General features: G+C 52.2%; 2 protein-coding genes and 1 non-coding gene across 16 annotated transcripts; all 3 read left to right on the forward strand.

Moving 5' to 3' along the window:
• The first annotated feature begins 2,499 nt into the window (after positions 1–2,499).
• On the forward strand, positions 2,500–2,607 carry Gm26143. The gene has a single exon (XR_003946924.1). It is a non-coding gene; the product is annotated as a U6 spliceosomal RNA (small nuclear RNA).
• A 9,947-nt stretch (positions 2,608–12,554) lies between these two features.
• On the forward strand, positions 12,555–18,101 carry Syt8 (synaptotagmin VIII). Of its 14 annotated transcripts, none has more exons than XM_006508633.4 (10): positions 12,698–12,786; positions 14,495–14,644; positions 15,868–15,978; positions 16,059–16,249; positions 16,599–16,697; positions 16,827–16,985; positions 17,059–17,226; positions 17,365–17,470; positions 17,556–17,689; positions 17,773–18,100. In XM_006508633.4, the coding sequence occupies exons 2-10, from the start codon at positions 14,638–14,640 to the stop codon at positions 18,004–18,006; spliced, it is 1,209 nt and encodes a 402-aa protein (XP_006508696.1). In that variant the 5' UTR covers positions 12,698–12,786; positions 14,495–14,637; the 3' UTR covers positions 18,007–18,100. The 14 variants fall into 14 exon arrangements, 13 of the variants coding, with proteins under 13 accessions (NP_061272.2, NP_001272787.1, NP_001272786.1 ...); XM_011242015.3 differs by having other exon boundaries at positions 12,707–12,797; positions 15,775–15,978; XM_006508632.4 differs by having other exon boundaries at positions 12,707–12,797.
• A 1,419-nt stretch (positions 18,102–19,520) lies between these two features.
• Positions 19,521–22,115, forward strand: Tnni2 (troponin I, skeletal, fast 2). The gene is made up of 8 exons (NM_009405.3): positions 19,521–19,573; positions 20,174–20,203; positions 20,396–20,402; positions 20,876–20,917; positions 21,008–21,136; positions 21,276–21,365; positions 21,611–21,787; positions 21,920–22,115. The coding sequence occupies exons 2-8, from the start codon at positions 20,196–20,198 to the stop codon at positions 22,013–22,015; spliced, it is 549 nt and encodes a 182-aa protein (NP_033431.1). The 5' UTR covers positions 19,521–19,573; positions 20,174–20,195; the 3' UTR covers positions 22,016–22,115.
• Positions 22,116–23,964: the final 1,849 nt, after the last annotated feature.

Here is a 23,964-nt window from a genome sequence, read left to right on the forward strand (position 1 = left end):
ATAATCTCTCATCTTCCTGATGTATAAAATAAACCTGATGAGTTTCCAGGTTGATGATCCATCAGAGTGAGCATGGTCCAGCTGATCCCAGCTTGTGTGTGTGTGTGTGTGTGTGTGTGTGTGTGTCTGTCTGTCTGTCTGTCTGTCTTTCAAGAGGGGTTTGTCAAGAGAAGAAAGACTAAGAAGAGTGGGGAGGAGGAAGAGGAAGGGGAAGTGGAGGGCAAGGAGGAGGAGAAAGGAGGAGGAAGATATAATTAGAGCATACAACGACGACGTGTTAAAGAGCTGTTGGGAGCAGCTTAGATCAGTGCTTCTCAGCATGCTCTGTGTGGCCCAGGTGGCTCACTTAATGACATTGATTCACCCAGGGAGTACATTCTTCTTCTTTCAACATGTTAATAGAAATTATTTTGGTTTAAAATACCACTAAACCTCTAAGTTTCCCCCTTTAAAACAAAGTCTTGAGCAAGCAGCTATTTTCTTCTAAAATGTGATATATTTGGTTTATTATTCCTCCTGTTTGCTTTTACATCCTCTGTGTGAGTGACAAAACATCCTTGGGCACCAGTGAGATGACTCAGCAGGAAAAGGTGCGGACCACTAAGCCTGATGATCTGCATTCACACGCGAAAGGAGAGAACTCCTACAAGCTGTCCTCTGGCCTCCACATGTGCTCCACAGCAGGAGTTCAGACCTCTCTATCTATCTATCTATCTATCTATCTATCTATCTATCTATCTATCTATAGCAACAGATAATCCAACTAGTTAAAGGAAATACTTGCAAGTCAGTTATCCAGTGAAGGATTCGTGACAAGATAGGTCATGGTGGGCTCTCAAATTTTAAGAAGGAACCAATGATCCCAAGACATCAGACAGGAAATTTAAGCAGGTTTGCCAGCATCATAGACAGTATAAGCACAGAGGCACTTTGGCAACACAACAGGACAGGCAGACATGCTTTATCAGTTGCTTTTCTTGTTGCTATACCAAATACCAAAGAGGGAGCAACGTCAACAAATCCAGGTCATTTTGGCTCAGAGACTGAGAGGATTCAGTCTGTCAGTGTGGGGAAACCACATGGGGTGACATGAGGTGACACGGTGGCATGGTGGGGACAGTGGGGGTGTGCAGCTTGTTCGCACCTTAGCCAACCAAGAAGCAAAGCAAAGCTGTTTGGCAATCCTAGGCTGGCTCTAACCCTCAAGACTCCTTTTATGCGATTTCTTCCTAATTGAAACATTCCCTCCTTGAAAGTCTCCTTAAGGTCAAGAAGTAAAGGTAACTTACAAGGTTCTAGAAGACCATGAAACGTAAGACTTGGAAGGCCCCTCCCCAGCTTATATAAACAGTAACAACTGCTGGAGAGGACTCTTTAGTGGAACTGCCTACCAGTTGTGCAGAGAGCTCCAGGAATGCAGCTTTACCAAGTCATCACTGATGCTGGGATGGGCTTTCCAGTGCTGCAGTTGACTTTAAGGTATCCATGCTCCTTTAAACACCCTCACTCATCTCCCGTAAGTTGTACCCCCATCTACTGATTCACTAAGCTGGATGGATTTTGGTCTGTTGTCAGTGATGTACTGGGTATGATTAGACATTTCCTCCTAACTCCCCAGGAAAGGTAACAGAACCGTTTCTTAGCCTAATGATCAGCTTCAGATTACGTCCCACCTCCTAGAAGTTCCCTAGCCTCCCAGACAATGCCACCACCTGGGGACCAAGTGTTCAAACAACTGAGCATGTAAAGGATATTTCCCACCCAAATTGCAGCAGACTCTCAACACACTGAGAACTGTAGAAATTAAAATAGAAGCCGCTAGTTCTCACCTCCTGCCACTCAGAATGACTGACAGGAAATAGCTGGGAAGAATGTGGAACTGGGGCCTCACCCTGGGTCTGTGGGAACCCACAAAGGTTGGGTTGAATCGATGGGAACAGGTTAAGTTTCCCGTAAAGACTAGTGGACATTTACATAGGACCACAGTCCACACTTCATGATGTTAGGAGTGACATGAAGGTTCATGCTGATGTGTGAACACACACATGAATTCACAAACATAAATACATGCACACATGTACTCACTCACGTATACACCACACACATGTACTCATACATGCAAACATGTGCACTCAAACACACATAAGTACCACATATACATGAGCTTATGCACACATGTGCTCACAGACATATATACCACATACAAACCAGCTCATATGCATGTGTACTCATAACACATATATATACTACACACACATGAGCTCATGAACTCACATACGTATATACCACATGCATAAGCTTATGCATATGCAATGCCTACATGTACATGTGTTCACAAGTGCATTTAATGTTAGTCCTCCTGGGCTTTGTGTTAACCTGTTACTTGACTGGGGAAACCGTAGAAGCTCTCTTGTTCGTGGCCCTGGATGCTTTTTTGTGTGCACAGCTCCACAAACCCAGGTGGAATAATGAACTTCTTTAGCATCTTAAGAATTTAACATGCTCATTGTGGTAGCACGAATACTAAAATTGAAACTATACAGAAAAGATCAACATGGCCCCTGTGTGAGGATGAGAACACAAATTCATGAAGCATTCCATAGTTTAAAAAATTGGCTGTCAAAGAAAAAGAATTTAAGAAATAAATATGTTCAGCCAAGCAAGGTGGCATATGTCTTTAACCTTAGCACTCTGGGGCAAAGGCAAGCAGATCTCAATTTGTTCAAGACCAGCTTGGTCTGAAAAATGAGTTCCAGAACAGCCAGGGCTGAAACACAAAGAAACTCAATGAACAAGTAAACAAGCAACCCCCTCCAAAGGAAATAAACACGCTTTTATTCATTCATTCATTTATTATATTGAGATATTCAGAACAATGTAAAAAGGTGTTAGCAACTGCAGCACTGAAACTAAGTTACTGCAAAGCACACATCCACACAAACACTTAAAGGACACATATGACAGTTTGCACACAGTCTCCTAAGTGTTAGTACACTCCACAGCAACACAGCCTTCCCATGCCTGGGGAGCTGGGTTTGGGGGCTACTTCCGACCAGGTCAGGGCCTTCCCATTCCTGGCAAGATGGGCTTTGGAGTCACTACCACCAACCAAATGCTTGCTTATTCTTTCTGTAAATTGAACTTCCCTTGTCTCAAATGAGCACCTTGCCAAATGCTTGTTATAATTTCAGCTCTGCCTGGCGCTTCAGGCCTTTTATCCCAGCTGCATGGAAGGCAGAGATAGAGGAATCTCATATTCAAGACCAGCTTGGGCAACTTGGTGAGACTCTGTCTCAATATAAAAAGTAAAAAGAGGCCCGGAGATCTCAGTGTTAGAGCACATGTGAGTCCTTTGGTTCCATCCCCAGAAATGCCACCCAGCGCTGCCAAATGCTTGGATGACTGTGCTGGGAGGTGCCTGCTTGGGTCACTTGCTCTTCTTTGATTCAGTTACATGCCATTCCTTGATGCTTTCCAGGAGTCCTTTCGGCATGTGGCAGATACCCGTGTACCACCGCCCGACTCGCTATGGTCTTCTTCACTGCTTCTGGGATTTTTTTTTCCACTCCACTGAGCTGTGACAAAGCAGGAAATGTACACATACCAAGTGCTGGACGTGCTCATCCAGCCATAGCTGCCCTCTCACCCTGTACTGGAGCTGGACCCCAGTACCCCTTTCTCCCTCATAGCAGGATGTCAGTGTGACGTACATTCTGGAAGAATCAACTGCTTGCAGCCTCCAGCCCACCCTCGCCCTCTGCAGGTGACTGTGGCCAGGAGCTCAGCTCTGGTCAGCAGGCTGCAAACGTGTCCTGTGGCTCCTGAGCCTTGCTCCGGGGACAACAGCAGTTTGTCCCTTTGATTCTTTTTCTTAAAAAAAGAGAAATTTATTCATTTGTGTGCAACTGAGTGTACACATATACTTCCACCTACACATGTACTTACACACACAATGCAAATGCATATACATACATACTATACACAGATGCATCCATATATACACAGGTACTTGCAAACATACATGTACTTGCACACACTGACCCATATACACACATGCAGACACACACACATAGGTACTGGAACACTCATACATGTTCCTCCTTTGAATCTGGGCATACACATGTATGCACATGGGTGCACAAATATACTATGGGTCTCGGGATGACCCAGAAACTCAAATTCACACCACAGGTACAAAGAAATCTACCAGTTTTCTACAGGCCCTCAGAAGCTGGCAAGCAAACCGAAGGAGAGGAGGCCCCTAGTACCAAATTCCCAGGACCCACAAGCCTAAATATTTCTGTGTCCAAGATACTGACTCAGTGACTAGAAATAAGGGGTCTGAGACCCTACCTAGCTGGGAGGCACAGGCCCAAGGCTGACCCCACTGCTTGCCATAACACATCCCTGAGCACTCTCCTGAGATGACCTAGAGCAGGTAGGCCTGCCAGACCCTTAAGGCTGTTTCTAAAGCTTAGGAGTCTCAACAGGACTTCCAGAGAAGGCTCCTGAGGAGGGGAAGGCTGACGGAGGCCCAGCTCAAGCAGACAGGATAAACAGGAGAGGAAGCAGACTTCAGGCTCTCTGTTCCCCCATTCATGCAGACCCTGGTACTGCAGGGGTATCAGAGGTAGAGGCATAGAGTACCTTGGCTCCAAAAGAGGTGAGCACAGAAAAGCACTCTCCACGCATAGTTTGGGGACAGTGTGATGAGCAAGGGCAAGAAAGTCAGAAGAGGGATATCTAGAGCGTGCTAGGGGAGAGTGAGCCTCTTCCCCACCCTGCTGCACAAGGCTGTGTTTGATTTTGGACCAGGTTCTGGCCATTCAGATGCCAGGTGTCTTGTATGGAGCAAAGGCTATGGCTGTGGTTAGGAGTGAAGCAGGGTTGGGGAAAGCCTGGGCTCTAGTCAAGCACTACTTTAAGAGGTTGGCAGCCCAGCCTGTGCCTGTGAGCACCCTCCTCTGCCAGGGTCTACCTGCAGGGCCAGGGTCTCTAGCATGCCAATAATATGACAATTTTACCAGAATCCTGCCAGGTGGGGCAAGGTACCTGGGAGCTGGTGAGCTGCAAAACTAAGATATGTTCTTGCTGTGGCAGGTTCATAGCCTTGACTCGACACTGCTGGGGGGGGGGGTGGGGAACCCCACACTATTGCTTTATTATCTGGAGTTCAAGGTGGCCCCTTACCTTTCAGCTTGAGAGTCTGTATGTGTTCAGGAAGGGCTGTGCTTGTAAATTTGCATATCTGCAGTTTTTGTCTGTGCCCATGTCCTTGAATGTGACCCCATGCATACTAGACACAGGGTAGGGAGCTGGCTGCACTTCCTGGAGGGTTCATCAGCTAGATGGCAGGTGCCTCATCATGTGGTCAAGGCCTCTTGCTGGTCTGGCTCCCTTGAGGCCTAATATCTGTGTTCTTCATCTTCCTTGCTGCAGGTCAGTGAAGTCTCCTCGCCTCAGCCAGCATCTGCCTGGCTTTCTATGTGCCCTGAACCACACCTGTTTCTGGCTGTTTCTGCCAACTTTCTCTACCTGGTGTGTGACCCTCCAGCCCTCCAACAACTGACAACACAGTGCACTGCTTTCCCTGATGCAGAGGGTCTCTCTTCCTCCAACTAAGGGGTTGACGTCCTCTTCATTATATGAGGCGGTCCCCTCTCCTGATTGCAGCGCACCTGCTTTTCTGATCTGGAATATGTAAAGGCTAACACTCTGACGTGTTTCTCACTCCTTCTCAGCAGCGGCCTCTGATACCTCAACACTGAGGCCTTCCTCGGCCTTAGCCTGACGCTGGGTTGAAGACTGCGGAAGAGTCAATAGGAATGCTAAAGTCTCTTCCAAGAGAGCTGATGTCCTGGGGTCCCAGTGATTTTCCTGCTTACTTGAAGTTTGTTTGGAAGAGTCTGGGGGACAGCATAGCATGAGCTTTCCCCTCTCACAGATTTTTTGCTCAGAAAGCCGAAAATCTGAATATGCAGGGGCTGAGGACAGCCCCTCTGTGAGAAAGAGGGTCAGGTTGCAGCGCTTTTTGGGACCCTGCAAGAGGCATGTGTACAGAAGGGGGCGCCCAAACGCCTGCCAGCCTTCTGGTCTGGGCTGCAAAGCCAAAGAGGAGGCCTGGGAGTGAGCAGGGGTCGGGAAGGAGCGGGAGGTCAGGCCAAGCAGCCTGCAGACAGCAGGGGGAGCTGGGAGTCTGGCTGGTTCAGCCTTGCCTGGTGCTTGAATCTGCCTGGTACCCGCTGTGCCCAACCTCTGGGTGCATATTGGATCATGGTTCCTCTTAGATCCAGTAACTGCCTTTGGGTTGACCCTAGAGGGACGAGACAAGCCCCAAAGGCCAGATGTCAAATCATTCTCATATCAGTCCTAAGACAAGCACTCAGTCACCTATAGGGAGCACCTCTAACCACTTCCAGGCTCCAACATCTGTGAGTCAGGCTTCCCTGGGAGTTTGAGGAAACCTGTGTCCTCAGAGAAAGACTATGGGCCATAGTTATCTGGGTCCCTTCCCTTTTTTGATCCTGAAAGCTATTGCTTGGGTGCTAGGGAATCTCTGCAACTCTCTCTTTGGGGTCTTTATACTACAGTACCCTGCAAAGCAGGGTCTGCACATACCAAGTATCCCCTTAGAGAAGAGTCCCCCCACAGAAGGATCCCCTAGAGTAGGATCCCCACACAGCAGGGTCCCCACACAACAGGCTTTCTGTACACCAGGGTCCCCACTAGAACAGAGTGCTTACATAACATAGTTCACCAGAGTGGGGACCGACACAAGATTCTCCCCAAAGCAGGCTCTCTACACATCAGGATCCCGGAAGACAGGGTTCTCCCACACAGCAGGGTCCTCCTAGAGCAGGGTCTCTTTACAGCAGCCTCCTCTCCCCCAACAGAGTCCCTGAAGAGCAGAGTGCCCACATAGAAGAGTCTCTGTACAGCAGGGTCCCCACATAGCAGGATCCCCAAGAAGAGGGTCCCGCCCAGCACCACATAGCTGAAGTAGTCCTCACAATACCTTGTCTATAAAAATCCCACCGGTGATACAAGTTTAGGAAAACCTTAGCCATCATCAAAAGAACCTGACTTGTTTGATGGGGCTTCTTGTCTATCCTGACAAAAATCCAGGTAGTCTCAGGAGCCATCTCTGGGACTAAGGGGCACCTTGGGACAGGAGGATAGCAGGAGACAGCAGGGGATAGCAGGGAGCTAAGATCCTGAATGACCAGCAGGATGGGAAAGAGGGTATCCTACACCAGGACCAGAATACAGGCTGTCCAGAGCTACAGAGAGTAAGTCAGGCCAGCTTGGCAAAGCTGGAAGGCAAGACTGAGGCATGTAAGAAGGGACCCAAAGGTCTGACCCTTGTAGTCTCCCTGACCCAGACACACTAACCAAATAGCTATCCAGATAGCCAGACATGTGCTCTCACATTCAGAGAGCATGGATAGCCATCTACATACAGCAAACCCAGATTTTCTCACTCTCAGAGAGCACAGATGACCCGCAACACCCAGAGAACATGGGTGGCTCACACAGACTTGGAGAGCTGTGACCAGTTTGTCTACCAAGGACCCTGGAAAGTAGACTAGGTCTTCATTCACAGGGGCTTCTGGACTGCCAGGCAACATCCATAGGACCCCAAGAAATCACTTTTCCTTCTCTGGCCTTCACCAGAAGGAAGATGAAAACAAGATGAGCCTGTGGCCATCTTATAAATAGCCTGAGAGGGCCCAGAAGCCAGATATCCACTTTCCAGAGGTCCTTCCATTTACTAAGAGTCCCCATTAGGGTTGGTAAGGGGCTAGGGTCTACAGCAACAGAGATGAGACCCCATGCTCACCTCTGCCTACCTCCCCACCCCCTGAGCCTGGGACCTTGCCCAGATTGACGCTGATGAGTCTGCCAGTGGGATGTCTGTGGGTGGGCAGCTGAGGGAGCCTGGTCAGGAAATAGCGGCTGTGGTGGAGGGCTCTTCCTCCCACCCTGTGCATACAGCTGCTCCTGCTGGCAACCAGTTCAGGACAGGCCTCTGTCCCGGGCTGGCTTTGGCTTCCCAATGTTCCCTTGGGTGGAGGACAGTGTGTGTCTAGGGAAGCCTTTGATCACATGCTCCCAAACTGAGGGTCTCCACTCTCCCTCCCTCCATGCCTGCCCCCTCCCCTTGGTTAGTCCGCGCCCCACTTGCTGCTAGCGCCAGCAAAGCTAGGGTTTGCATTGGCTTCAGGCCAAACCCCGGAATGTGCCTGCTGGCTGCCCGGCAGCTGTTCCTGGAAGAGGGGCGACAATGCACGGACTGTCTGTGAGATGGGGGTGGACAGGGTGCAGGCCGCCCAGGGCTGTGCATGAATAGAGCACAGAGGCCCCGAGACAGGGAGGAATGGGTTCACTGGGCCCAGACACCCCTGAATGGGTTAGGACATCCAAAGATGCACTGGAGCTTAGAACTGGCCACCCTGGAGCTCCGACCTGGAATGTGGGACTATGTGAGGTCTAGGAAGAGGTAATGGTAAACACATGTCACCCTAAAACCCTGGTGGGATAGGGGAGAGTGCACCCCCAGTACTAAGGTCCACAGTTATACTAAATTCGGGCAGTAAGGGGATACAAGGGACAGTAACCCCAATTCTGGGCACAGTCAAAAGGTCACATCACCTATATGTGTCAGGCACCACACTGTGGGATTCAATTATGGGGGTGCAAGATGCTCAGTTTCTTGCATCAGTGGGGTTCATATCGTCACATGCTGCTAGATTATAGGGGTCCTCAGAGCCACAGCAGGAACTCTGGTGCTCAGAAGGTGAAGCAGCCAGCCTGGCGCCATGCATGAATAGAGACCGGGACCAGGAGGGATATGGCTTCACATGGGCCGTGACGCCCGCTGTGATGAATGGGTAGTGTACATCCAAAGACGCAGTGGATCTTGGAACGGCTGCTGGGGGCCCTCGCCTTGGGATGTGGGCCTACGTGAGAGACAGGCAGTGGGGTGTTAGGCTGCCAAAGACCCTGGTGAAGGAGGACAAGCTGTCCAAACCTCAGGCGATGATGAAGAGGAAGACTGGAGCCTTGGAGTGGGGGTGCACGTCAGCGTCAGCCAGCACTCTTGGGTTGGCGCACAACTCCAGGGTGAAGGGGAGGGTTGGCTGAGCCCCTGGAAAATGGGGCGGGGGAGTTGTGGGGTGATTCTTGAAGTCTTTTCTACCTAGCAGTTTAGAGGAATGAGGGGCAGACTGCCAGACACCCAGAAAAGCAAGGGTTCCCAGGAAGAAGTTGCAGGGCCCAGCTAGCCGGGAACATGAGTGTGAACTCTGTTTAGCTCAAAGGAAGGCGCAGTCACCATATCTCCAGCTCTGTAGGCAAAGAGACAGGACTGAACGCAGCCTTTGATGAACCAAGCATACTTGTGGAGATGTATGAAAGTTGCTCCCCTCTCTGAGAATCCATACGCAGCACACAGACATCTGAAGGTGGATGCCATCTGTTCCTGTGCAGAGAGGACTGGGGTGGAGCAAGAAGACCCTCAGATAGGACACAGGACAGTGAGCCTCATAAAGTGGGGCTCTTGGAACCTAGCTATTGTGATGTTGAGAGTAAAAGGCACCTAGATACCCAGACAAATGAGGTACCAGGTCTCCATAGTCTGGTCACCCTAGTACTCAAGTGAGCAGAGTACCCACATCAGAAATCCAACAGAGGGTGACACAGAATCTAGCAGAGAAGACTGGAAATGAAACTCAATGTGTAGAGTGCTTGTCTAGTATCCATGAGACCCTGAGTTGATCCACAGTACTGTATAAACTGTGCTTGGTAGCCTGTAATCCCAGCACTCAGGAAGTATAGTCCGAAGGATCAGAACTTACAGGTCTTGTTCAGCTACGTAGTAAGTTCCAGGCCAGCCTGGACTACATGAGACCCTGTCTCAAAAACATAAAGAAGCTGCTACTAAACCTTTCAGGGAGGGAAACTGGATAAAGTCTGTAAAACCCAACTGTTCACAAAAGCCCACTTCAAGGACATGGGGTGGTAAGGATGGAGATGCTAAAGAGATTGTGAATGGGAAACTCGGGTTTACAGTACAGTGGACTGTGGGGACTCCATGCTCAACTCATGGGGCATAGGTACCACACATTCGGCCCCATGGAGTACAGAGATCAGAATTCAGCAATCAGCTCTTGAGCGGGCTCAGTACATGGGGCACAGGTACAGAGTACAGACACCTGGGAGACTAGGGGTGGGCAGGCAGCCCAGAGCTCAATGAATGGCGCACAGAGAGCTGAGACAAGGGTGAATAGGACGCACACAGCAGTGTGATGCCCAGGAACGGCGTGTCCAAAACCACAGGAACGCAGCACCGGCCCTGGGCCTCCAACCTGGCAGGCGGGCCTATGTACCTTGTGTCAATAGGCAATTCAGTAGGCCTAACAAGTGGGGTACAGGCTGTCCAAGACCCTGATGACCACAGAATGGAGCTCTTGTTCCCAAATGAACAGAGAACAGGTCACTCAGCTGCAGAAACATTTGGGTACATGAGGCATGTACCCCAGGTATTCACAAATGTCACAAATGTAAAGACACCATTCTATGGTTTCCCTAGATGAACAGAGACCTTCCTCCCAAATCAGGATGTATGAGGCCTTCATAAAGCTATATGATAGATGGGGCCCTAGACTCCAAGTCTCTGAAGCCCTTGGGAGATGCATCCAGCCACCCAGTAAGTGAGTTCCATCATGATAGGGCATGTGTTGCCATACATGTAGGAGATGGAAGACTCACCCAGGCACTGCAAGCATCAGGGTTCACATCCCTGGAGTCTCCAATATAGTCTCAAAACTCAGTGTGTCCTATCCAAGGAAGCCACAGCATAGCACCATGTTCAAGTGGGGTGCACGGTCCTGATGTTGCAGTGGTAGTCCTATGTCAAAGCACAGGCAGGAGGCACATCCCCTAGAGACCTAGATAATGGTGTCATTTTTCTAGATTCTGGGACAATGGGGTGTAGCCTTCCTGGGTGGTTAAGAGATGGGGATTGTGTTCTTTGGGTTACTAGGTGGTGGTAGATCAGTGTGCATTCTCCAATGTGTGAGTAAATGGATGCAGCCTTACCAGATGTTCAAGTAATGAGGTACAGGCTCCCCAGATATTTGAAGTTGGGGTTCAGCTTCCCAAAGTATCTAGATAATGGGGTTCAGGTTTGTTCTGATGCTTGGATGTTAGGGGTGCATTCTCTCTCAGTGCAAAAGTCATAGATAACCTGATCGGACACACAAGCTATGTACAAAGGTCTGGGACAAGTTGAGCACCCAGCTTTTGCTGTCCCAGACCCCAGGTAAAAGGGGTTGCCTAGGAGGATAGGGCCCACAGCAGGGTCAGTACAGACAGGGAACACGTGTCCCATCCCAGCACGTCTCTTGCTTCCCTGCCAGAGGCTCCGGGCTCTCTCGCCAGCGTCTGCCGTGTGTTCTGACCTCAAACATTCCCCAGGCATCCTCAAAGGAAGCATCCGGGTCCAGGAGCCCCGCCAGGGTCTCCACGGGGCTTCTGGCTGCCAAGCCGCCGTCTGGGGGCCGCGGGCCTGGCCGTGGGCTGCCAGCTCTGTTTGGTTTTCCCCTTCCTGCCTCAGAACCTCAGACGCCGTCTCGCCACGGAGGCGCCCTCATTCTGGAGAGGCACAAAGCCCCTACACAGCCAGGTTGTGGGAGCTACTTGGGGGGCCTGAAGCTCTGCTGCACAGGGGTCTGCTGGGTCCCAAAGTACAGGTGCTTGCTACCAGGGTGTCTTGATATCTCTACAGGCACACCACTGGCCCCTCTGATCTTATTTCTAAGTCTCTGTTACAGAACCTGAATCATACCAGAGGATAGATCCATCTCACGTCTCTGCCCACGTGCCCAGAGACACTTATGAAAAGCATGGATGCCCATGTCCCACATGAGGTAGTCCCAGAGCATTCTACAGCAGAAGTTTCCTCAACAAGGTCTGTCTCATCAGCCCAGAGACGTTAACCATTACACATTCCAATGTCTGACTGTCAGGCACAGATAAGGGCTGAAGAGTGGTCAGACCGGACCAACTGGTCAGAGCACAATGAGGAGCCCAGGCTACAACACTGGTTGGAGCCAAACTAACTGAACAGATTATTGCCAATGATCTAACCTCGGACACCAGGAAGAGGACTTGCTCATTGGGAAGCTAAAAACTCAAGGGAATAGGTCCGGATGGGCTCCAGAACATTCTCTGAGGGTGGCAGCGAAGTCAGTCAGGCCCTCATGGCCCCAGGATAGTCCGCCACAGTGCTAGGCAGCTCCCTTACAGGGTTCCACCCTCTTTGTGCTGAGTTCCCTAGGCCTGCATTGCCAGGGGGCACATTCTTCAACTAAGCAGGTTGTGACTCAGGACTTCTGGGTGTGTGAGCCTGCACAGAGGTCAGCCCAGCGGGCCTATCACCCCCTTTTGTGCAAAGTTTGGTGTGGCTTGGAGTAACCTCCAGCCTTGAGGAACACCTCAAGATAGCATAGAGTCCAGATACCTGCTCCAGGACCTCAGAGAGGGGAGACCTTCGCTCTCAAGGGAGTTTCCTGGTTTATGAGGGCCAGCAGTTCCGGTCATTAGGTGGGGCTCCCCAAAGCCCTGCCTCCACACCCCTTCTTCCCCACAAGATTCATTTGATCACTAGCAACAGGCACCACGGGCTCTGCTGTGGGCATCAGGTGCTGCCTGAGAGTGGACAACCAGCCTCCCAGTGACTAGGGTCTGAGCAAGCAGGCCTGAGTCCACCCGTCACAGGAAGCAGTAGGTATCAGGTGAGGAAGGGATCACCTCTATGCTTGTCTTGGCGGGTGTCTTGCTTTTCTGGGGGGGGGGGGGAAAGAACTCAGAAACCTGCTACCTTTGAAATAGCACAAGGTCTGGTTAGGCTGAGGGTAGGTAGGTGAGGTTGGCAGCAAGTCTAACCCAGAAATGAGTACCTGACCCTGGGCTGACAGAAAATTTGGAGGAGAGGCTTAGCATTGTACTGAGTGGCTCACATCTTAAAGGGATCACTGGGTGACATCCAGTACAAGTCTGGTTCATTGTGAGGGACTCGAAAGAGATACCTGGAGAAGGTAAGGGCTCACACAAGCCTTGGAGAATGCGTGGATTGAGAGAGGCTGGGGCCATGGGTGCAGGCCTCAGACCCAACTGTGAGTCAGACATCCTGCCTGGAAGGGATTACAGAACTGGGTGTTCACAGCTTGGAGATGGAGCAGGGACTCCCACCTCCTTTTCCTAGGTCAAACAGTGCTAGTCCTTTGAGAGGGTCTTCCGCAGCAGTCACAGAAGACAGGCTGCAAGAGCAGGAAGATAAGGTGGGACTAGAGAATTATGACTCCTCTTTTCTGTCTGTCTAGCTCAGGCTGCTCACACTTTCTCTAAAGTAGCAAACTGAGTGCTACTGGTAGGTGGGGACCAGCGGGAAGAACGGCTCCTCCTAGTGGCTGTCTTTTTACTTGCACCTTTACCACCATTGGAACCTGGGAGTCCTAAGGGGCCTCCATGTCTCCAGGCCTTGAAACTCTCCCTAGTACCAGGAGCTGGTGTTTCTGAGGCCTCAGAATCTTCCGGAGACAGCTTCCAAACAGCCTGAAGCCTCCTGTAGGCATGTGTTACCACCATGCTACTCAGGATGCCCTCCTGAGTGACATACAGTTAGAAGTCACAACTTCTAGATCCTCTGTTCCCTACCACTTGTTCTTAGGATAAGGGAGGGAGGGCTTTAGACAAGAAGAACACACACACACACACACACACACACACACACACACACAGAGAGAGAGAGAGAGAGAGACAGAGAGACAGAGAGACAGAGAGACAGAGACAGAGACAGAGACAGAGACAGAGTCAGAGAGAGATCAATGTTACTTTAATCCCAACATTCATACCAGCTCCACCATTTCCAAATGGTAAAACATTTTGAGCCCCATGTGGAGGCCGGATTTGTTTGAGCCTGACCTTAGCCCTCTTGTGCTAGGGGCCCTTGAGGAACAACATCTCAGCTCCAGCTCCAAGCAGATTCTTTATAGGCATTGTGGCCTCTTGTAAAAACCTTCTGCACCTCAGCTCCAGAGCCATGCCAACTTCAGAGCCACTGGGGGTGCTCTGACCACCACCTATGGACTCCTGCCTAGCAGAGTCCTTCAGAAGGCCAGACAAGAGTGATATTAGTGGACAGGCAGGCTGTTGAGGCCAGCAGATCACCTCTCTCCATCCTCAGGGGACTCACCAAGCTCCTACTTCATCACCAAATTACAGATGAGTCTGAAACCGAGTTAGGGACTAGCTGTATAATACACAGGGCCTGGGGATGATTTAAAATATGGTACTTGTGCTAAAAACTGAGGAATTTCAAGAGGTGAAGAGGATATTCAGCCTAGCACTGTGGTCCTTCCAGGTGCCCACCAGACCACTCTCCATAGTCATTATGGCTTCTTGTTAAAAACCCTCTGCACCTCTGCTCCAGGGCCATGCCAACTTCAGAGCACCAGCCTCAGGCCACCCTTGAAAACATCATGGTTCCATGTGTGCAGGAGGACCTCTAAAGGGAGACGGAGAAGGCAGAGACTGGTCCCTTCCTGATCTGCAGCTGCCCCGAATCACTGAGAGATGCAAGGTTCTGAGCTCTGTGAGCTGTGGCTGCCAGTTAGTGAACCACTGATATTGCAGGAGGAGCTACCCTTTGGAATCATGTTGGGGACTCCAGGCTGAGGGCACAAGAGCAAGAGGGTCTATTAGTCACCCCTGGAGGAGTGGGCTGGTCTAGTAACTTGTGTGCAGTCTGGGCTTAGATACAGCAGGAGGGCTGGCAGGCTCTTGTGGCACAGTGGCATTAGACTCAAGTTTAAGAAACTGAGTTCTGGCCAGCAGTTGCCATCTAGGGAAGCTGTGGGGGAGGGGGGAGGTCCTGAGTTCAGCGAGTCAGTGGCTCCCAGTCCCCAGCTGAGAACCCCACCCTTTCTGCTCACGGGGTGGGGGTGGGGTGGGGGAGAAGCCAGCCTGCCAGGTGTTTCAGGCCCCAGGCAGGTAGGATACAGAGGCCAAAGCAGCTTCATGGCCTCCTCCTTTCCACTCCCATGCCAAGGGTGGCCAAGCAGGCAGGTAGACAAGTCTGGGCGGGCATTGATTCAGCATGGAGGAATGCTCAGGCTCTCCCAGCTATGCCCTGCCCCTGCCTGCCCCTACCTCGCCCTCAACCTCAGGCAATACTGGCCTGGTGCCCATGCCAGCAAAGCTCCTTCAGCCTAGACTTGCTGGAGCGCATGCCCACCTGCTGGTGGCCCTGTGCCCTGCATCCCCAATTCCCTCCTACATGACCTCATAGCCCAAGCTACTCTCGGACCTGAGGCTACAGTGAACCAACTGGACTACCGTGTAGAAGATGGCAGGTCTTTGGAATGTAGAGAGCTATGATGGGTCCTCTGTGCAGGAGATAAGACATCCCCAAAAATGAGAAAAGGCCTTTAAGTTCTAGAAAAAAAAAAAAAAAAAAAAAAAAAGGACAGAAATCTTCCAGATATGTAGGTTTGGAGGGTCCCAGTGAGCAAGGGCCAGCAAAAGCAGGTACCAGGCTGCCCCCAGGCCAGGCCTGGCCTACTTGGCTGGGGTTGGGAACTGGGAAAAGTGGCAAGAGTTGGGGCTTGCAGCAGCTAAGTCAGTGCTTTGGCCAAGGCCCAGAGCCTCTTTCTGCCTGGCTTCCTGGCTAGTGTCCTTGCCCTGGCTACCTTAGGCTACTTTCTTGCTTAGGGTGGACTCAGTACTGGCTGCTGACAGGTGAAGAGTCAGTACATAAAGGACCACCCCTCAAATGACCTGGATTCCACAACTATCTCCTCAAAGCTGATAGGAGCATGAAGATGGGGCACGCCTTAAACCCCTTCAGCACCTCTGCCCCACTTGATGCCACAGCTGGGCCCAGTCTCATCCCAGACCTCATCACCAGGATCCCCTGTGAGTGGTCGGAACCCCAAAAGCAGTGTGGGCATGGACCAGCCTAGTGGGGAGCCAGATTGTCTAGAGAGACATTTCAGCAGCCTGTGCCCCTGGCCTAGGGCCTCGCTGGACCCTCTTTATCGCCATCCTTGCTGCTGGAGTCCTCTTAGTCTCCTGTTTGCTCTGTGTCATCTGTTGCTATTGCCACCGCCATCGCCACAGGAAGCAACCCAAGGATAAAGAAACTGTGGGCCTGGGCAGTGCCCGTAATAGCACCACTACTCACCTGGTGAGGAGCAGAAACCCAAATCTACCTGTGTCCAGTCCTGTACTGGTTCACTCCGGGGAGGGGGTGGGGGGGTGCAAGGTTCAAGCTGGGGAGCTCAAGGCGGCCCTGGCAGGCCTTCTTCTCAGAGGAAGGAGATGAGCAGAGGTGATAGGGAACGAGTGATTCAGGAAGCAGGCAGATGTTGGTCCATGGTCCATTGGAAGCTACAGTAGTAGCAGTAGTAGCATATATGTCACATTGAAGGAAGATTGGCTGGTCTCAGGGAGCTGATCTGTGTTACAATAGTCCAGATCTCTGGTTAAAGATTGGTCTCAATCATACTTGCCTGATCTCCCACCATCCACCCCAGGTTCAACCAGATGTGGACTGCCTAGAACCCTGCTCTGGAGGGGACCAACAGTGGGGTCGACTCCTGCTGTCACTAGAGTATGATTTTGGAAGCCAGGAGGTAAGGCTCACTCAGCAGGTCCAGAGGCTCTGTGGTTGATGGAGAATGTGATGAATGAAGAGTCAGGTAGAGGGGAGCAGGGGAAAAGAACCTCTTGACCCCAGGCTGAGCCAACCCACTGGCCCTCAGATTAGAGTGGGCCTGAGGCAGGCTGGAAACCTGAAGGCTGAGGGCACAGCAGACCCCTACGCCTGGGTCAGTGTGTCCACCCAGTCTGGGAGAAGACATGAGACAAAGGTGCACCGAGGGACGCTCTCTCCCATGTTTGAAGAGACATGCTGCTTTCTGGTAAGTCTAGTCTGGGTAGATAGAGTGGGCTGGAGCCAGGGCAGCAGGACCCAGCTCATTACCCTGTCTGCAGGTCCCACCAGCAGAGCTGCCCAAAGCCACTCTGAAGGTGCAGCTGTGGGACTTCAAGCGGTTTTCAGAACACGAGCCACTGGGTGAGCTCCAACTACCCCTGGGCACCGTGGACCTTCAACATGTCCTGGAGAGCTGGTACCAGCTAGGCCCTCCAGGGACCACTGAGGTGAGCCTGGCTGGTAGGGGCCCGGGATCTACCTGTAACATGGGGGGAGGACAAGGTCTGAATGCTGTACCTGCTGAGTTCAAACCCCCAAGGGTAAGGATGACCCTCCCAGTTGCAGCCCCGTCTTGTTGCCCATAGCCTGAGCAGATGGGGGAGCTGTGCTTCTCACTACGCTACGTGCCCAGCTCAGGCAGCCTGACTGTGGTTGTACTGGAGGCTCGGGGTCTGAATCCGGGGCTTGCAGGTGAGAGCTATACTTTTGTGGACAGCGAGCTGGACCCTCGTGTGCATGTATGGGACTCCCTTCTTGAACTTTCTCACTCGTGCAGAGGCCTACGTGAAGATCCAGCTTATGTTAAACCAGAGAAAATGGAAGAAGAGCAAAACATCCTCCAAGAAAGGCACGACTACCCCCTACTTCAACGAGGCCTTCGTCTTCCTGGTTCCCGTTAGCCAGCTCCAGGTAGGGAGCTGGGAGGAAGGGCAGAGTGGCCTGGGACGTTGTGCCATGCCAAACTGACAACCATCCCCTCTACATGTCTGCAGAGTGTGGACCTGGTGCTGGCTGTCTGGGCCCGTGGTCTGCAGCTCCGGACTGAGCCTGTGGGCAAAGTGCTGCTGGGTTCCCGGGCTTCTGGCCAACCCCTACAGCACTGGGCAGACATGCTGGCCCATGCTCGGCGGCCCATCGCCCAGTGGCACCACCTGCGGTCCCCCAGGGAAGTGGATCGTGTTCTGGCCCTGCAGCCTCGCCTTCCCCTGCTTAGGCCTCGCTCCTGAAAGCACCGCGGGTCTCAGTTTTCCCAGATGGAGAGCTGTGGATATTTGTGCAGGCTCTTCAGATCTCTCTGTAATAAACAAATTCTCTTTCACACTCACATGTCCTGATGGAGCCCTGTGAGGAGGATCTGAGATACAAGGCAGGCTACACTTTGGCACCACTGTCCTCTCAAGGTTGGGGTAGGGTGCTCTGAACAGATTTGCCAGTCCTGGGCCTCTCTCTGCTCAAGGCCTGATTCCTAGGCCTTTCCCTGAAAAACGGGCACCACCCTCTCTGCCAGCCAGGACTGGTAGAGGAGCAGGAGGCTAGAGCTGGCTCTGTGAAGGCAAAGAGGGCAATTGAGGGGGAGTTGTGGGTAGGTACAGCTTGTGGAAAAGACCTCAAGACCATGAGGGACTGTGATACAGTGTCTTATGCACTATCAGCAGGGGGCAGTAGATGTCTTTGGAAGCTGCTCTGGAGCCTTTGGGGGCTCACAGCCCTGGCTTGTGATATACCTCTTAATCCCAGCACATCTGGCGGGCTTTAGCAGCTCCAACCCTCCTCTGATCCCCAGGGGCCCCAGAGCAGCAGGGTTGGGGCCAAGCCATGATCTGGTGTCTCTGGGTGGGGTTCAGAAGCGGGAAAGGAGTAAGGGCCTGGCCCCAGTGAGCCGGGCAATGCAGGGCCTGCCTAGGCAACCAAGGGCCCTGAGCCCCCACAGGTCAGAGAAAGGTTCCTAGGGCGGTGGCACCACTCTCTGGGGTTGAAGGACATGTTTCAAGTTGCCTGTGCAGAGGCACCCATGGGCAGGGTGTGTGGCAGGCGGAGAGAGGCCCGGCTGCTGGTCCAGGGACCCTTTTGCTTCTCTCTTCCTGGGCAGAAAGGCAAGTTCACTATAAGAGGTGGGCACCACTCTCCTGAGCCCTGACTGCCTTCCACACAGGGCCTAAGAGAATGCTTTTGTTTTTGTTTGGTGTGTGTGTGTGTGTGTGTGTGTGTGTGTGTGTGTGTGTGTGCGCGCGCGCATGTGCGCTCAATTTTGCAGGAAGACTGGTGAGGTGAACAGTCAGCCCAGGGGTCCAAGCAGGGCATGAACACCCAGCAGGCAATGAGCGGCCAAGTGGGTGCAAAACTACAAGACCACACATACCATTTGACAATGACTCCAGTTCAGCCTACTTTTGGTGAAGTCCGGTTTCCTTTGGAGGAAGACTTCAGTGGATGTTTGAGCTGGGTACCTTGGAGACCCACATGGAAGGTTACCCTTGCTGTCCTGAGGGCTCTTGCAGGAACAAGGCTGGCATCTTGAACTCGTCATTGAGACATAAATAGAGCAAACCACCCCCAACTCCCCACCCCAAGACTTCTTGGACAGGCCAGCGCCTGGGCTGACCGGCCAGGCGGCTGGGCAGGTGGAGAGGCTCTCCTCCTCTCTGTGCCCCCATTGGTCTGAGGAGACTCCATGCCCTTTCTGAGCAGGGGCCCGGCCCAGGGAAAGCAATTTATACCCCTCCCCCTGGCCCACCAGCCCAACTCACTGCTGCCGGCCTGACCTCGCTCCCAGCACTGCTGCACAGCATCTAGGTGAGGCCCAGCCCATCTTCTTGAGGTGGGAGACTAGAGCACTACTCAGGCTGGCTCATAGGAGGACTTCCCCGGGCAGGGGCTTGGGGGTTTGGGGGTCTGCTGCCGACAGCTCTCTCTGAGGTCTCCCACAGATCTAGGGTTGAGAGCAACATGTGCTACTAGGATAGGACAGGGGTCTACAATGGGCCTCGGATAACAGGCCCTGTCTCTGGGGACACACAAGCAGGAAAATGTTCAGGTCAAGCAAGTAGGGACCTGAGCCCCCAGGCCACACAGAAGAACACTTTCTTCCGTGCATTCACTTCTCAAGCCAAAGGAGCAAGAGTTAAAAATAACAGGCTCACCCTGGCAGCCACCTGTGCTGGCCAGCCCCACCCCATCCCTCCCTCGGGGACAGCTGCAGCTCCTCAGGCCCCGCCCGGGACATTTTGGGAACACTTTCTCCTCTTACTTCTCATCTTCAGGGTGGGGGTGGGGGGTGATGTCCTCTGAGAAGGTCTGAGTTGCGGGTAGAGCAGAAGTAGCCTAGCAAGGCCAGGTCTCCATGCCTAGCCTCACGCAAGGCGGACACTGACACCATCACCTCTCTCCCCACAGGATCAGAGCTTGAGATCTCAGGATGGGAGAGTAAGTGATACCCAGGGTGACCCGTACTGCAGTCCCTCACCAGGGCTTGGGTCTCCTATCTCCCTGCCCTTTGTGGCTGCCGCCCAACCCTTCAACCCCATCAAACCCTAGGTTTCATGGCTACTCCTGTGAGCCACAGTCTAACTTCTCTTTTTTTCTCCCACTCCCACCTCCCTCTTCCTCCTGGGACAGTGAGGAGGTGAGTATCACTAGAGGCTATAATAGTCCCCTGAGGCTAGGACAGAAGACACCCCTGTCAAGGCCCCCAAGTGCCCCACCCCCTGAACTACCCCCAGAGAAAGAGAGGAAGTGCCTGCCTGGTGCTTTATGAGGCAAGGGAAGTAAGACTTGGGCCTAGTCACAAGGGAATCACTTCTCCTTTCTAATTTCTGTTCACCACTCACCTTCCGGGCCTCCCCTTGCCCACAGTCCCTGAGGCCTGGCTATATCCTGCCTCCTTATCCCCATTACCCCCTTCAGCCCTATGTACCACCTAAGCAAAGAGTCAGGACCACAGGCATGTGTCCCTGAAGCAGGCCCTGGACTAGGGAAAAACACCAGGGCCCTGGGCAGTGGCCTTGTTATCTCCTTGGGAACCCCAAGTCAGATGACTCTAAGCAGGTCAGAGCTCCAGCTAAGGCCTGACTCTGACCCCTCTGTCCTGTCCTGCAGAAGCGCAACAGGGCCATCACGGCCCGGAGACAGCACCTGAAGGTAAGGGTGGGCTGCTGCAGAGGCCTGTGGATATAGAGGTAGGGGTGGGAGTTCACTGCAGACCCTCACTCCCACCATTCTGTTTCTCAGAGTGTGATGCTCCAGATAGCGGCCACAGAGCTGGAGAAAGAGGAAAGCCGCCGAGAATCTGAGAAGGAGAACTACCTGTCAGAACACTGCCCGCCACTGCACATCCCAGGCTCCATGTCTGAAGTGCAGGTAGTTCCTTCCTGCCCCGTACCACCCAAGACCCTACTATCCCAACTCCTCAGCAGGTCAACCCTCCTGATCAGGACTGGGAGGGAACAATGATCCTCAGGTATCAGGGTGGCCACCCACCCACTGCTTGCCCACCCAGGAACTCTGCAAACAACTGCATGCGAAGATCGACGTGGCTGAAGAGGAGAAATATGACATGGAGGTGAAGGTGCAGAAGAGCAGCAAGGAGGTGAGAGGGAGGAGCCCGTGGTGAGGGGGTGGGGCATATGGCATGGGGAGGAGCCAATGGTGAGGGGGTGGGACATATTGCATGGGGTGGAGCCAGTGGCTTGCAGGGTAGCACAGGCGATATGAAGGTGGAACCAGCTGCTATGGGATGAAGCCAGGTGATGAGAAAGTAAGGCCAAAGATACAGGGCAAGATCAGGGACATGGAGGCTGTCAGGCTCCTAAACCTCCTGTTCCTTCCTCCCAGCTGGAAGACATGAACCAGAAGCTATTTGACCTGAGGGGCAAGTTCAAGAGGCCCCCACTTCGGAGGGTGCGTATGTCTGCCGACGCCATGCTGAAGGCGCTGCTGGGCTCTAAGCACAAGGTGTGCATGGACCTGAGGGCCAACCTGAAGCAGGTCAAGAAGGAAGACACTGAGAAGGTAGGTCAGGGCCCAGGGGAGAGCCAAGAGGGAGAGTCCACTTACAGTCCCTTTCATAGATAGTAAAGCAAGGCCAAGGGTAGTCTGGAGCAGACTGGAGTGGATCTGAGACCTCTCTGGTCCTACCCTCAGGAACGGGACCTGCGTGACGTGGGTGACTGGAGGAAGAATATTGAGGAGAAGTCTGGCATGGAGGGCCGGAAGAAAATGTTCGAGTCTGAGTCCTAACTGCCCACTTCCCCAGTACCACCCTAGCATTGGGGAAGCACCCAACATCCAGTCTGGGAGTACTTGGCCTCGCTCCAATAAAGGATTCACATCTCTTTCACAGTGTGGTCTAGTTCTGTCTCTGCCCACTCTGGAGTCCATCATCAGTGACCAGCAGTGTGGCAGGAGAGAGGCCATACTGCTTGGGTAGAATTCAAAGACCCTGGGCTGTATCCTGTAACTGGTGGGTGTGGTCAATGTCTGGACCTGTCTAACATGACAGAACGTGGAGAAAGATGACCATGGACTCCAACATATCTGAGTGGGAGTCTGGGATCAGCTTCTTTGTTCCTTGGTGCAGTCATTCACTCAGAATGGTTCTGGCAGGCACACCCCAAGGGAGGCCTAGTCTCCATTCTTTCAGCACTGCCCTTTCTCAGGGTCCCATCTGAGGCCAGAAGTCAGACGCCATCCTGGAAGTCTGACCCTCTGTATCCATCCCCAGACTTAGCCTACATCAACCCCACCTCCTCCTACACCAGTGCCTTCCCCTCTCTGTACATGAGGGATGAAGGAAAGGCTGAGCCTTACACAGCTTGCCTGAATCTTCATTGCACCTCACAAAGTCACCCTGAGGAACATAGGGCCTAGGATGGCTCAGCACTTGACTTCATAGCAGGGCCACTGGCTCCAGACCATCCTACAGAAGTGCATATGGCTATTCTGAGTCAGTAGCTCCCCACTTCCTCCAGAGGCGTGTACTCAGCTGGTAAGACCGGGGTCCCTCTTCCTGAGTAGAGCTGTGGCAGGCCCTACCTTGGCCCAGAAAGGACCTTGTCTTCTTTTGACTAAATTCCAGGCCTTGGCCTAGCTAGAACAATATCCCCAACTCTGATAAGAGTCATTTTCAAATGGCTGTGTACACAGCCTTGCTTTGTGTGAGATGCTATCAGGGTCCTAGATCTCCAGTGGGGTGGGGGGATTCCAGAAGAAGTTGCCCCCATTCTGGAGCCGTGAGGAACCATGGCAGATGCCCACTAATCCTCAAAATACATTTCATTGAGGATGGTTCCTTGGCTCTCGCTTCAGCATTTGCAGTCCTGGATCCACCACGCTCCTTTCACCAGCTCCCAAAGCCCATCCAAGGTAGAGCCTCAGTCCTGGACCTTCTCCCAATGTCCAGACCCTTAGGGACAGTTCTACCTCACCACAGAGCTAGGCAAAGCAAGTCAGAGCCAGACGGGCTCGGATGCAGAGCAATATGCCTAGGCATGTGCCTAGGGGCCAGGGATTACTTTGATGGGAAGCTGTGCATAGCGATGTCAGAGGGAAATGGGTCCCACAGGAACCCGTGTTTAAGGGACACAGGTGTTCCAAGATCAGGTTTGTACAGGGAAAAGATGGGTAGTACAATGGTCTTCCCACCTCTGTGACTCCATGAGAAACTTCCCCTCTGGCGTGTCAAAGTATCAGTTACTTTTCTGATGCTACAATAAAACAGCTTGACCAAAAACAACTTATGGAAGAAAGTTTATTTTGGCTTGTGGTTCCAGAGGGTAACAGTGTATCATGGTGAGAAAACAGAACAAACAGTAGATATGGTGGTTAGAGCAGGGAGACATCTCAATCACAAGCATGAAGCACAGGGAACAAACTGGAGGTGGTGCTAGGCCTTTGATTTCAAAGCTCATCTCTGGTGACACACTTCCTCCAGAAAGGCTACACCATCTAAACCTCCCCAAACAGGGTCACCAACTAAAGGCCAAATGTTCAAATAAGGGGAGTCTTTCTCATGTGAACCACCCAATGCTCATAGGTGTGTCGTCTAGATGACTCTAAATCCCGTCAACTTGACAATCAATATTATCCACTCTAGGATGAAACTATCTTAACAAAACAAAACAAACAAACAAACAAACAAACAAAAACAACAAAACACAAAAGCCAAGAAGTTGCCAAATACAAAACTC

The sequence above is a fragment of the Mus musculus genome, chromosome 7 (genome assembly GCF_000001635.26).
Source record: "Mus musculus strain C57BL/6J chromosome 7, GRCm38.p6 C57BL/6J".
Lineage (NCBI taxonomy): Eukaryota > Metazoa > Chordata > Mammalia > Rodentia > Muridae > Mus > Mus musculus.

Bases quoted from the DNA above. Each gene is read 5' to 3' on its own strand.
- Syt8 (XM_006508633.4), top strand. The intron at 16,698-16,826 runs GTAAGGCTCACT...ACTGGCCCTCAG, and splicing joins ATGATTTTGGAAGCCAGGAG to ATTAGAGTGGGCCTGAGGCA. The intron at 17,690-17,772 runs GTAGGGAGCTGG...ACATGTCTGCAG, and splicing joins TTCCCGTTAGCCAGCTCCAG to AGTGTGGACCTGGTGCTGGC.
- Tnni2 (NM_009405.3), top strand. The intron at 21,366-21,610 runs GTGAGAGGGAGG...CCTTCCTCCCAG, and splicing joins TGCAGAAGAGCAGCAAGGAG to CTGGAAGACATGAACCAGAA. The intron at 21,788-21,919 runs GTAGGTCAGGGC...TCCTACCCTCAG, and splicing joins AGAAGGAAGACACTGAGAAG to GAACGGGACCTGCGTGACGT.